This window comes from Notothenia rossii, assembly GCF_949606895.1.
Source record: "Notothenia rossii genome assembly, chromosome: 2".
Classification (NCBI taxonomy): domain Eukaryota; kingdom Metazoa; phylum Chordata; class Actinopteri; order Perciformes; family Nototheniidae; genus Notothenia; species Notothenia rossii.
In genome coordinates, this window is record NC_136904.1 from 47,620,241 (window position 1) to 47,634,527 (window position 14,287).

The 14,287-nt window shown below is 39.5% G+C and overlaps 2 protein-coding genes across 4 annotated transcripts; both read right to left on the reverse strand.

Moving 5' to 3' along the window:
• Positions 1-345: 345 nt before the first annotated feature.
• On the reverse strand, positions 346-6,539 carry LOC307029876 (uncharacterized protein). 3 transcript variants are annotated; one of them, XM_079665963.1, is made up of 9 exons: positions 5,021-6,539; positions 4,219-4,337; positions 3,679-4,092; positions 2,947-3,157; positions 2,506-2,643; positions 2,131-2,348; positions 1,882-2,053; positions 1,552-1,658; positions 346-988 (listed from the first exon to the last, which is right to left on the reverse strand). In XM_079665963.1, the coding sequence occupies exons 1-9, from the start codon at positions 5,058-5,060 to the stop codon at positions 677-679; spliced, it is 1,731 nt and encodes a 576-aa protein (XP_079522089.1). In that variant the 5' UTR covers positions 5,061-6,539; the 3' UTR covers positions 346-676. The 3 variants fall into 3 exon arrangements, with proteins under 3 accessions (XP_079522089.1, XP_079522090.1, XP_079522088.1); XM_079665964.1 differs by having other exon boundaries at positions 1,882-2,035; positions 2,506-2,646; XM_079665962.1 differs by having other exon boundaries at positions 2,506-2,646.
• A 3,321-nt stretch (positions 6,540-9,860) lies between these two features.
• Positions 9,861-13,800, reverse strand: LOC307029879 (uncharacterized protein). The gene is made up of 8 exons (XM_079665968.1): positions 13,689-13,800; positions 12,078-12,132; positions 11,876-11,994; positions 11,355-11,768; positions 10,965-11,187; positions 10,497-10,670; positions 10,138-10,349; positions 9,861-10,067 (listed from the first exon to the last, which is right to left on the reverse strand). Exons 2-8 carry the CDS (start codon positions 12,115-12,117, stop codon positions 9,876-9,878), a joined length of 1,374 nt encoding a protein of 457 aa, XP_079522094.1. The 5' UTR covers positions 12,118-12,132; positions 13,689-13,800; the 3' UTR covers positions 9,861-9,875.
• Between the last annotated feature and the right edge of the window lie 487 nt (positions 13,801-14,287).

Consider the following 14,287-nt stretch of genomic DNA (forward strand, 5'->3'; position numbering starts at 1 on the left):
TCTGGGGGAAAGCACGTACACCTCCTCCTCCTGTGTTTTAGTATGAAAGACTGTGTTTTCCTTTGGTTCGGGCTCTTGTTTTTCACCGGCCGTTCCTGAGACCTGTCTCATACGTGGTAGAACCTGAGCCCGGAGTACTCTGCAGAGTGCTTCGTGATTTCTTTGTATTTGTATCGTTACTGTATATCATTAAAGCAGGATTATTGTTTAACTTGTATTCTGGTGTTTCTTAATCCCTCCCTTTTCCCGAATTCACCTAGCTTGTCAAACGACACGCGGAGACGAGGTTGGTTTGCAACATCCTCCAAATCTCCAACAGTCTTCAATATACATATTACATAAAAAACAACCAGAATGACTTGTAAACATGTTCAACATTTATTATTGAAACTCAATGGGTCAGAGTTGCTATGCAGTCTTGAAATCTTTCTTTACAGCACAAACATTTAAATACCATAAAAACAAAAATTCTCAGCCCTTATGAAGCAGCATTTTCGAACATGAAATACAGGCTTTTTCAACGGACAACTGTTGACATTGCACTATGCATTCTTGAAATCTTTCTTTACAGCACAAACATTTAAATACCATAAAAACAAAAATTCTCAGCCCTTATGAAGCAGCATTTTCGAACATGAAATACAGGCTTTTTCAACGGACAACTGTTGACATTGCACTACTTGTCAAAGAAGGATTTCCATTCCACCATTGCTTTTTTATATGCACTAGTGGCATCTTTATCATGGAGGGTGTCACCAATGACCTCCGTTTGAATAACAGAGAGCAGGGTTGCGACACATTTGGGGTATGTTAAGTGCAATGTATAATAGTACGCCATCAACACCAACATCCCTTCTGAAAAATCTTCCTGCTTGAGGGTGGTCACAGGTACGTTACCCACAGCCACGATGGTGGTTGAGCCATCAAAGAGCAGAACTGGGGAGCAGAGAGGACGCTTCTGCAGGTAGAGACCAGGGTCTTCGTTTGACTGGAACAGAAAAGAGAACAATGTGCAGAGAGAGAAGAAAGAAAAATGTTAAGCATCATGCAACCATTGGCTTGAATCCCCAAATGAAATTCCTGTATAAAAACTTGCAGATTCTAAGAAAAACATTATTACTTTACAATAGGGGAGGGAGGAATGCAGTAAGTATGATTCCTACAACTTTTAAGTTCATACATGTCTTTCTGTATTTCATCATAATTATTACGATTATGGCCTAGAGACTGCCATTTTTGCGCAGCTCAGCAGTTTTCCAAGTGTCAAAATCAGCTGACGTCGCTGGGTAACAGACATTCTGTCAGTAACCATTGACAGCGGTCATAGAACTGTTATAGAACACCACATCTGTTATTCAGAAATAACAGACTTGCGAACGTTGGGGAGCCCCAATCAAGTGAACGGCACATTCTACAGAATGACGTTGAGCCATGTAATAAACTGTAAGAATGTAGTATAGATTAATACCTGACAAGCTGATGCAAAGTTGTAGAATTTTGTTGTTTTGTGAATGAATGAATTTGCATAAATCTTGGAAAATATTTACTTACCTTCAGGATATGAATAAGTGCCTCAGTGCAAGCAAGCTTCTTTGGTGGTAAAACAGGTGAGGGGAATAAGGTTGGCAGTGCATTGAAGAGGGCCAGTGTGAAATCCACTAAAGAATAGAAAGATTAGCAGAATTGTCAGAATGCTGTAAAAATATTAATACATGTACACAGGGCTCTAAATTAACACGAGCAAACCGGCTAAATGCTGGTGAAATTTCAGTTTGGTTGATAGAAAAGAAAACGTACTAGGCACTAGTCTGGTTCTGGTAGTCTGGTAAAGGGTTCATTTAGAGCCCTGCATGTACATATAAATATGGAACAGTAACTTACCACTGCGTACATCCAAAGGGAAAGGGAGTTTCAGGACTTTCTTCCACACAATGTAGAACTGCAGCCTAGTGCAGAATTCTGTCCATCTTCCTTTTACTTCCTCGATGTATCTGCTGTTAGTGCCATCTACTATGCGCCGTAGCTCATCCATTGCCTGAAACATTGTAAAACACTTAGTTAATAATGTATTCAGAACGTTCACAAAAAACACAGTAATTGAGGTTCAGGTAAGAAAAAAAACAAACATACATTTCGAACATCTTTAAAGCATGGATATGCATCAAAGATTTTTGCAGGTCGGTCTTCTTCCCTTGTAACATCTGAATCAATGAAAGCCCGTCTGGCCTCAATCTCAAGGTCCAAAATTTGCGCCACATCATGTTGATTGGGTTTTGCATTAGGCTTGTTGTACATGTTGCCCAAGGTTTTGTAGTGTCTGGCCTGCATCTTCAGACTGTCAGGGCCCACTTTAAACGATAATAAACGAAGACAAAGACATTTTAATGTAAACATTTTTACAACGCCACAGGGGAAATGACACAGGGTTAAAATACAAGTAGTTATTTTTTTGCAAAACTTATGATCAAGGATGACAGGCTGAGAAGTGCGCTGAGGAGGGCTTACCGTCTTTTGCAGGCATGGTTGGTGAAGCAATCACAGTCATGGGTGCAGGTGAGGAAGACTTGGATGACAGCGGGGATGCTTTGGTGCCACTCTTAGCCTTAGCCTTCCGAGGCACAGGGGGAGCTGGTGGTGGGGAAGCTTCTTGAGAAATAATGAAAAAAAAATGGTTTATATATATATATATCACACACACACACACACACACACACACACACACACACACACACACACACACACACACACACACACACACACACACACACACACACACACACACACACTACAATTATTAAAATGATGACAACCAAAATCAGGCATAGATTAAGTACAGTGCATGTTTAGTCATGAACTTTAGTTCAACAAATACACAGAACAAATACAACAAAAATACAAAAACATTATAGTTTCATGACATGACAGGTCATTGTTAGGTTTGCACACCTGCACTGGAGTTGTTCTCACTGAGGTCATCACTGCTCTCGAGAATTCTGGTATCAGCTGAGCTGCTCGTGTCTGTCAAATCCGTCTCCATGTCTTGGTTGTCTGCACTGAAGAGAGTCTTGGCTTCTCCCCTCTGAGGAACAGAGCCCTGCCTCTTTCTTGGGGATCTCATATTCTGGAGTCGCTTGAACATTTTGGTGTAGACGGTCAGCTGTGGTGAAAGAATGTTAGGAAAGTCATCTGTCTATTTTTTTTTACCTGTTCGTAGTTTTGGTTTAGTAGAGAAGAGCAACTTTATTTGCCTTGCACACAAAAAATCTCGCAATATACTGCACATTGCAAGAAAAGAAACAGCAATCCACAAAGTTAACAGTAATCCAACAAGGTGTGAAATGCCCTGATAAAATGATTTGTGGTAGACAGCATGGATTCCAGTGACCTGAAAGATTGTCCACTGTTAATTTAGTGCAAGGTGCAAGAATGAGTCATCATATGACAGAGTGGTGTGGCACAGATCAGAGAGTAGTACACAGTCAAGCCAGAGTCCTAAATGCACAGTCTAGGTAGAGAGCTAGTGCAGTATTCAAACGACGTACACACACACACTTCAGCAGTCTGATGGTGGTGGGTTAGAGCTTGTAGTAGAAGGTAATTTAGACATTACCAAAGACATAGAAGGCAAATAAAGATTTTTTTTAAAAAAGAAAACAAGATAAAGAAAACATTACTTACATATGGCATATTTGCGTTAGCATCACGAAGCATGGGGTAATATTCAATTATCTTCTGCGACATGACTTTAATTTCCAGTTTGGAGGGGTAGCTTGCTTGTTTCCCCATGGGACTAGCACGCAGTATTGCAACCATGCTTGTGATTGTGTTCCTTACAAGTCTGCAACACAGCTCCTTTGACATCTTGAAGCCCTTTTCCTTTCCATTCCGAAGCAATGCAAAATACTGACTACGCACCAAATCTAACTCCGAGTCGCTGTACACCACATACTCTGGAGGGTCTGGCATTTTCATTGTTTTCTCAGCAGATATGGGGGTGGAGGTTTGAGGTGGGCATGGTGGCACAGAAGAAGTTGAGGGCATAATCCTGTTTCCACGGCAAGGGCTTGCATCTTGGTCCATGGTATTTTCAGACTATTAGGATTATGCAGGATGTAAACAAAATGCATTGGGACAATTACAAATATGGTTAATGTTTAACATAATTTAATGTTAATAATATTGGATTATAGATAGATAGATAGATCTGATGTAGCTTACATTTTCATTGATGAATTCCCAAAATGTTTTCCTTCTAAGGAAATGTTCAAGGCCAGGAAAAAGGTCCCGCAGGTCCTCCCGGCTAAGGCCTTTCAAGGTCTGTTCATCAACACTTGCAGCTGTAGATGACAAATAAATATATTTTTGGGTAAAGCAAAGCCAAGTTACAGAACCAAGCAAGATAAACAAAAGGTCATTTGTCTGTCCCTCAGAGCTCCAACACGTTTATAAACGCTGTATCTAGTTGCTTGTGCTATGAAGCCTCTTAAAGGTGCACTGTGTAATATTTGTATCTATTTTTATCAGTTTCTTTCCAGAATTCATGCTGCCCATTCACAAATGTTACTTTTTCACAAATACTTACCACCATCAAATTCTAAGAATTCATTTTGACTGGGCAAATTGCAATTTTCATACATGAAAAGGGGGATCTTCTCCATGTCCACCATTTTGAATTTCCAGAATTAGACATTTTTAGCTGCAAAACCTGTTGTTCTTGTCATTCTAGTAAATATTAGTCTATTATTTAGTAACATTTCATGAAAAGATCAAATATGGCAATAGGCAGCACAGTTTCAATGAGCAGCATAGCTGCAATACCTACTCTAGCCACCATCCTACACAGTGCACCTTTAAGTGTATATCAGCCACAAACAGAGATGCCCCTTCCAAATAAAATCAATATTTAACTCTGGACTTAAAATATTCAGCTACCTGTATGCACCATCTTCAGTGTTGGTGATATGAATTGTAAAATTACTTACTTGGTTACATAAAATATAAATCATTATTAGTGACTTACCGTCCAATATCGAACGAGTGGCTTCGTCAAAATCATCCATTCTCTTTATCAGGCGGCAGGCTCTAACAAAAACACATAGCCAGAACTCGTTAGCAGGGGGAAAAAAAGTGCATATTCATGCACACTTAACACAGGCGCCAACACACTCTCTGCTGTAGCCGTACTACACAGAGAGCTCGAGTCGTGATGGAAAATTCCATAATCACCATTTGCAAGTCAAATTGGTTTCAAGACTTCGATCTAACAATCCATTCGGTGTGTCCCCTCTCTCTGCCATGGCTGCTGTGGATTTTAGCTGTCACATACACACGTTTGCGCACAAATTATACCGTTTGTGTATGCTCGGAACATGAAGTTGGTTGTTCTAATCGGAAATAGATGCCCGCGGGCGTTACTAATGCTAAAATGGCCGCCAAACGACAAGACTAGCAGTGCTAGCTGTAGTCAGCTCGGGAAAAAAAACATGCGTCTTGAGTGCTAGCTATAACCAAAATACACCACAGCCATGAAAATCACATGCATCTAATAATAAAAAAAACTATACACCATCTTGAACTACGTACCCACTTCTGGTCAATAGCGCGAACGTTTTTGAGTGGGGTTTCATCCAGCAAATAACCCTTTTTGCAAAGCTGGACGTTGGGACACGCATGCACGAGCAAACACCAGTTAGCTTGCTAAGCAAGTGACCGGTCCAGTGGAATTGAGAAACAGGAACAGTCATAGCAAACCCCTCTATAAAAACACGATTTTAGCAAGAAAATAAAAAAACAGTTACGCTTCCTTACCTTGATTGAGCCGCTACTCCTTCCCAAAAAACGTGTCGTGTCTTCTTCTTCGTTTCCCTCCTCTTCTTCTTGGCAGGATACGTGTCGTGTCTCTCACGCTCAACTCAACTGACTCAACCTTGAAATCACTTGCACTGACGTTGTCACGTTCGTCGGCATCATGGCGGTTTGGAGGAGTTTGATATGTTTCGTATTTGTTGCTCTTAGTCTTAAAATCCTATTAAGCCATATTAATGCAAGTCATAGTCGCAGCCCGGATTTTTGGGTTTACTGTGGCATTGATGGATGTGAAAAGGACTTTAGAGTTTTCGACTCTTTTTTCCGACACATTAAACGGACGCACCTTGAGTATTACACGACTGGACGTCCACCACGTTGGAGTACAACGGATTCGTCTCACTCTTCGGGGCAGGAAACATTTGGTGTGTCAGTTTTTGCCAACTGTACCACTCTTGCAGCGGACACCACTGTGGTCGTTCCTCCTGTTGCCGTCCCACCTGTTGCCTCTCTACCTGAACCTGACGTTATCGGCCCGTCTGTAAGTTTACACAACTCCATTTATTTTAATCTCTGAGTGCCAATCATCTCAGAGAGTTGGCTAGCTGTGATCGTTCCTCCTCATCCGTCCTGAATTATGGCTTGCTTTTCTCCATAAGGAGAAATGGTACAAGATGTTTTCAACTACTGTAAGATGTGTGGAAACAATCTCGTAGACTGCATTATTCATGCGCTTTAGTCATTCGTTAAGTATTAAGTTGTAAACATAGTAGTATCTTGTGAAGTTAATGTTAACTTGTATAGAGCCGGGTATTTACTTGCTTAGTAATATCACAGCTTTAGTAAGTTTTACACACAAACCTCATTGTGTTAAATGTATGCATTGCTTTCTGAAGGAGGATGCTGTTGCTGGGACATCCAGAGCCGGACCTGATTTGGCAAGATCTGCAGCGGCATTTGCCATCAGCATTCGGGAACAGGGCCACTTGTCACAGGTAAATTTGGCTCGATGGACAGATGCTTTAGGACTAATGATATAATTGTGAATAATTTGTTAATGTTTTTTAAAAATATAAATTCTATTGTAGTTCCTTTCTATATTTTAATGTTAACTGTGGGCCTGTAATCAATAATTATTTGAGGGTAATTTGTTATGTGTATTTTGATATTTTCACAGAGAACTGTCAGGAGTGTCATCTCAGGGGTGCAACAGTACCAAGCTGTTCTCCTTCACACACTAAGGGACAGAGTCCAAAGGGTGTTTGAAGACCGTCCAGAGACAACTGCTCAGCTCCAGAATGAGGCTTTGGCTACATTCGATACATTCATGGATCCTTTCTCAACCACAGCATACGGACAGAATAAAACCATCCGGGAACTATTCAATCCAGTCAACACAGAGGAAGTTGTAGTATCCCAGAATATTTGCTGGGTAAAGCGTGGTCATTCATGGGTCATGGCCTTGAAGAATAAAAGTTTTTACTACATACCACTCATTCAGAGTCTTAAGCAGTTACTGAGGAATTCTAGAATCTTCTCCATGGTGAGCACTGTTCCACAAAGAAGTAGAGAGGGATTCCTGTATGATTTTACTGATGGAGCTCTTTTTACATCCCATCCATTATATTCTCAAAGGCCAAATGCTTTGCAAATACTATTTTACAGCGATGAAATTGAAATATGTAACCCATTAGGCCCCCATGCCTCTGCGAATAAATTATTGATGTTTTATTATAGTTTAGGTAATATTGATCCTAAATTCAGGTCCAAGTTGGCTGCAATAAGGCTCCTTGCTATTGCCAAGGCAAAGGATGTTTCTCAATGGGGTGTTGATGTTATACTAAAAATAATCCTGGAAGATCTGACACTTCTTTACAATGGCGTTAGGATTGAAACCCCAAGTGGTGAAATTGAGTTATTTGGTGCTGTGATAGCCGTGTGTGTAGACACACTTGCACAACATGACCTTGCTGGGTTTAAACAAGGTGTAGGGTTTGCTCATAGCAAATGTAGACACTGTGAATGTTCCTTTAATGACATGCAAAGCATGTATGATGAAAATTTGTTTACTGCAAGAAGTTTGGAAAAACACATCAGGCAATGTATTGAAATAGACAAAGCAAGCACAGAAACATTGAAAGCATCCCTCAAAACCACTTACGGGATTAACAGAAGAAGCAGACTAATTGATTTTCCAGCATTTGACCTGATAAAACAAACTCCACAGGATGTAATGCATGTACTTTTTGAAGGTGTTGCACCAATGGAAATAAAACTTGTATTGAAACAACTTATTCTGTCAGGACAGATAGAATTAGATGAGATTAACTCAGCTATCATACATTTTCCTTACTCGCCTCTGGATATGCGAGATAAGCCATGCCCTATTAGTGTCAACACCTTAGCTGCCAATGACAATAAATTAAAACAGTCGTGTGGACAAATGTTAATACTTCTAAAAATAATACCTTTTCTTTTTAATGATATGGATAATGAGTATGTCACATTTATTCTCAAATTAATTCAAATTGTTCAAATTGTCCTTGCTCCTGTTATTTCATTACAAACTGTATTACAGCTCAGGCACATGATTGAGCAGCATCTGCACCAGTTCAAAGAACTATTTCCTGAAGCCAATGTAATTCCCAAGCAGCATTACATGCTACATCTACCAAGCCAGATCATATCTCTTGGTCCTTTAGTAAGAAGTATGTGTATGAGATTTGAAGCTAAGCATAGCTATTTTAAGCAATGGGCTTCCAAATTAAATTTCAAGAATGTTTGTAAATCACTTGCAAACCATAATCAGTTCCTTGAATGTTGCAATGAAATAGGCATTGAGCATCCAATTTTTGCTACTGAAAGAGAATCAGGGCCTGTCTCTGCTGTTAAAAATGTAGATTATGTTAAGAGAAAAGTCAGAGATTTTTTAGGCATAGAGGTCATGCAATCTGTTGTCTCTGTAAAGTGGTACATCCTTAATGGCAATAAGTACATTAGTGGGAAATCTATGATTATCGTAGATGTAGATGATGATTTCCCAGTGTTTGGACTGATAAAAGACATCTTTTTGATAGATTCTTCTTTTATTGCTTTTGAGTTCCAGCGTTATGAAACACTGAATCTGAGTCCAGAGTTGCTGGCATATGAAGTGGCAGTTCCCAATGCTGCCCAGGCCATAGAATTAGTTAAAGAACTACTAGACTGCCTCTCCTATTTTTCAGTTAGTTTCAAAGACAGTACCTTTGTACCAATAAAATATAGTCTTTGTGATGTTATTGCCCACAGACAGTAATATGGAGGAACAATAATATTGTATGTTTCCTTTTGTTTTTGTGAATTTTATACAAAAAACAAGCAAAAAAAATAAAAATTAAATAATAATTAAAAAAAATGATATTGCCCACAGACGGTAATATGGAGGGGGAAAAAAACAAAAAAAATAAAATAAAGAAAACACCCCCCCAAAAAAATAATAATAAATAAATACATGAATAAAGAAAGAAAGAAAAGGGAAAAAAATTCCCTACTTGGCATATTTGTTCTGTTCCCTGTGCATTTTGTATCTGCAAGTGTTGTATGCCATGATTATGTCCTCGGTTATTAGTCGCTTTGTAAAGAAGCGTCTGCCAAATAATGTAATGTAATGTAATATATGTTGGCCTATAAGGTTCCCAACTTGTCTGTTTCGTGCTCCCTGTGCAGTTTTGTGAACAAACATTTGTCATATGCTTAAAATCCACGGAATAAAGTGTGTTTTCAGATATTTTTTGTGTGACTCTTGAATCAAGCATGTTGAGTTTGTTATTGAATCTTAAAACAAGATTTATTTTGATGAGACTTTGGAGGAGAAACGTAATACATCTTATTTTAAGTGTTAATTGTCTCATTTTAGGATTCCCTGCCTGTTTGAGACAAAAAAGTAAAGTTTGCTTGATATAAGATTATACTGTTAAGTTGAAGACTTAAAATAAGAAATTAATTCTTAAAACAAGAAAAAATATCTAACACTTCTAAATGTAAGGTTTTTTTTCTTGGTAAGAACCAAATAATTTGCAGTGTATTCACAGTCATATCTTCACCAACACACTGTAGACACTAAGAGGTGACTTACCACCATCCAGGGTCATAGGTGGTTTCATCGCTTTCTTCGAAACTCCGTAAAACTGCACTTTAGCAACAAAGTCGTCCCATCTCTTCTTTACTTCTGCTCTGTATTTGTGGTTGTCTTTATCCAGGAGGCGACGCAGCTCAGACATCACCTACAGAGTGAATAAGTATTAAAATCTGGAACTTTTGTTGAAAAGTAAAAATGGGAAATCGTTTACTAACATTCTGAAGATCCTTGAAGCATGGATAGGCATCCAGGACCTTTGTGTGCCTGTCCTCCACTTTCAGGACATCACTGTCAATGAACAGTCTTCTTGCTTCAAACTCGAGATCAAGGAGTTGAGAGACAGCATCTTTGTTTTGTTTTTTATTCTTGTACATCTCATGCAGAGTCTTAAAATGCCTGGCCTGTGCTTGCAGACTATCCTTGTCCACTAAAATGAAAAATGAAAATGATTATGTGCACATAAGACTGTCAAAAATGGTCTCCCTTTAGAAGCAGCCCTCTTATGGCTGGGTGATGTCTGTAAAAATATTCAGACAACACACAAGTAGAAAAGTTTGGAAGACTCAGGACTTACCCTCTTCTTCCTCCCCGGGCTCTGGGTCCTCTGCTGGGTAAAGTGTACCGTGGAGGGCCTTTACCAGCTGCTTTTTGGCTCCCTGGTGTGAGTTGGGAGAACGGATGACCATACTGGATCGCTGGTCCGCGGTGTAATTGGGCAGCCGGCGGCCCGAGCGGGCTACTGTGGAAGCTAATGAAGATATTTTAGATATTTATTTGTCCTTTCAAAAATGCATTTTGTGCCTTACCACAATTGTCAAACAATAAATCAGAAAACGACAATGACATGCTCACATAACTATATATAGCTGCCTTTAAGGTTAAAATGTTCTCTACAAAATGAATGACAGAAAATGACCATAATATCTCTGTCCATTACAAACAACTTTTATGTTGCACATGATGTTATGCATTCAGCAATGTGTGGATATGCCTTTCGAGTAGAGAACCATATAAATGGAAATTAAGTTGCAATTCTACTTACATGTACTTTCATTTTCATCAGAACTGGTAAGAGTCTGATCCAAAATAATTGTTGATCCACCTGCGTCACTTGAGTCAGCATCATAATCTTTTCCTGAGTCACTTGCTGACAAGTCAAGGCAACGCCTCTTCTTTGGACAGCCCCTCTCTTGTGCAGGCCCTTGCCTCTTTTGCGGAGACTTTACGTTCAGAAGCCTCTTTTTAAGTTTATTGTGAATGGTTGTCTGTGGGAAATAACAAAGTAACTTTATAAGAATTACTTAATCATTTTGATGAAGCCTTGACTTTTTTTTCAAAATGTTAAGAGATGACAGTGAATTCAAATAATTATTAAGTACTTCACAATCAACAAAGTGCAAGAAATAAAAAGCCACACATTTTAATGACTTACATGTTTCACAGCTTCATCTTTGTCTTGTAACATGGGATAATACTCCACTACTTTCTTAGCCATGGCTGTGAGTTCAGGTTTGGAAGGGTACTGAAGCTCTTCTCCTTGTGGACTTGCTCTCAGGATGGAAATCATGCTGGTGAGTGTGTTCCTCACTAGCCTGCAACTCAACTCCTTGGACATTACACATTCCCCCTCTCTGCCTGTGCGGGCCATCTCAAAGTAATGTCTACGAGCTTGTTCCAACTCACTGTCCGTGTAGATCACATACTCTGGTGGACTAGGTAGCTGTAGGGTCATCTTTGGGCGTTTTTTCTCCAAAGGAGTGGATGTTGAGGGGAGACTATGTTTTCTACAAGGTGGAGTTCCTGTTTCAGAAGGGCCATCTTTATCTTTTAAGATAGGATTCTCGTCCTACAACAGCAGATAATGTCAAACAGTCAAAGTCAAACAATGGCGACAATCTGAAATAACATGTCTTGTGCAACTTTTCTTTTAGACCAAAGTAGGTAACCATTTACCTCTGGGTTGATCAAAGACCACACTCTTTTTCTCCTAAGAAAGTGTTCTGGCCCAGGAAAAAGGTCTCTCAAATCATCACGAGTGAGGGAGTGCATCAACACCTCATCGATGTTAGCAGCTATGAGGACAGCAGCATCATTACCAACATTTTACAATCCCAAATAATTATTTATCGTTTTGATTCAAACACAAATGAGATACCCTTAAAAATTGACACTGTAACATCATCCAGTTTATCCATTGTCCCATCTATAACCTGGTAGGAAGAAAAAATATTAATTAATTATCATAATTTGATTTCAAACAGCTTTACAAACATGTGATTGAATATTACAGTGAATACAATCATTCCTTGTGGTTTAAGCTCTTAAATGTTTTTCATTTTATGTTTTTATCTGCTACAGAGGCTGAAAAATAATGGTTTTAGTCAGTGTGCGAAATACCCGTCAATATTCGGGGGGTCCCATCTCCCGATTGTTGCGCAACACTGACATAGGAGGTTGCATTGGCTAAAGTTGTTTGGATGCACGTTGTTTTATATTACAGGGTTTCTCAACGGGGGCGTCAGCGCCCCGTGGGGGGCGTTCGTACAACCTAGGGGGGCGCTGGGAACGAACACGGGGTGTCACAACTTTGCTTGTGTAGTGGTCATTATCTTGAACTTTTTAAACTTTCATGGTTTTCAAATATTTTCGGTGCAAAAATAGGATAACTGAAATAAAAAGCCTATCTTCATATGGGTTTCTTACCCTTCTATCGTCTCATCTACTTTCTACTTTATGCTCAGTACCGTCATGATCGCTATAGTAACGCCGATAAACAAATCCACCTCATCGCAGTAGAGTGGTCCTTTCCAAAACTATTTCGCCCTCCCCTGACTTCCACTGGTTGGTTTGTGGGACATGCAAAGCAAGCGGTGGATGGGGCATTACACTAAGCAACATGAATCTCATCCATATTACATAGTAAGGCAACATAAGACGTGAATAAAGCTAACTCCGCTTAGCATGCTAATTGTAAACAATAGAACGTGCGCATTACATGTAGACCACTGCAATGTCGCTCATTACGTCTGCTAACCGATAAACACTTACTTTCATAAGGTACACACACCAACCGGCACATACGCATTTAACACTGATGTTACAGGCGCTTAACTTGTATAGTAACAAACTACTTTAATTACTATTTGGCCGCGAACTTAAACGTGCTACTCTCCAACTCAGAACGAAGGGACCCCATATTTCGCACACTGGTTTTAGTCAATACTGACAAAACAGCTATCGGTCCCTTGCTGTATCTCAATTTGCATACTCCTACTTACATTTACTGTTTTGAGTGTATAAATGTGTTCCAATCTGAAGCATGAAATATTTGTGTGCACTATAGGCCTATCGGTAGTACCCGCATGGTTCATTATAACGGTCAAATAGTTCAGTGTAAAACACTGAACACTTTCCACTCTTAGTTACCATTTTGACTGCGTAATGGAAGTTGTGGGACCGGTGAACACATCACGATACAAATAAAAGTTATACATGTCGTTTTTAATTCATTATTTAATAAACGTACCACTATGCCGGTGTAAAAAAGAAGCAACTGACAATTTTTGTGGATTAATTCAGCAGTCTATAATGATTTGCTAACCCGAACGACAACGTTAGCATCGCCGCTAGCTAGCTAGCTAACAGCGCTAGCTCACTAGTAGCGCTAGCTAGCTAGCTAACAGACATAATATTTATTGCATTTTTAACCCAGCAATATTGGTACCGTGACAAATTAATGCGCTTTTATTATAATATGAATACACACCTTCTCTTCAAATGTGTGACCTTCTTCTCTTCTCTTCTCTTCTTCTGTGACCTCTTCTTTCTAACCTCGTGAACGTGCTACTTGACAATGATACAGTAGTGGGTTGAACTCCTCCTTCGACAAATAATAATTTGAGTAAATAGTGATGATAAAATTAAGCATTTGAGGGGAAAAAGGTGACGATAGTGTTTGTAATTGCTAATACATATGCTTTTTGTATTTTTCATATCGCAGCACATACTAAAAAGGATATATCAGAGACCTCCCCCCCCCATTGTTAATATGGTTTGACCCAACCGACGTGCCAAAGCTCGCCAAAAAGTAGAACTAGGAGATATTACAGTACTGGCGCAGGCTGTGGTTCAAGTTTGCCTTTAGCAGATGTTTTGTCTGTCACATCAATCTGTCAGCTTCCATCTCCTCCTCAGTTCAGAAGATTTTGAGGAACATGGCGTATTGGCGGTGTGTGATTTGCTTTGTTTTTTTTGCGTTAACATTGAAGTCTCTGCTGAGCCATATTAACAAGGCACATGGCCGCAGTCCAGATTTCCGTGTTGTATGTGGAATTAATGGATGTACCGAAGAATACAGAGTTTTCA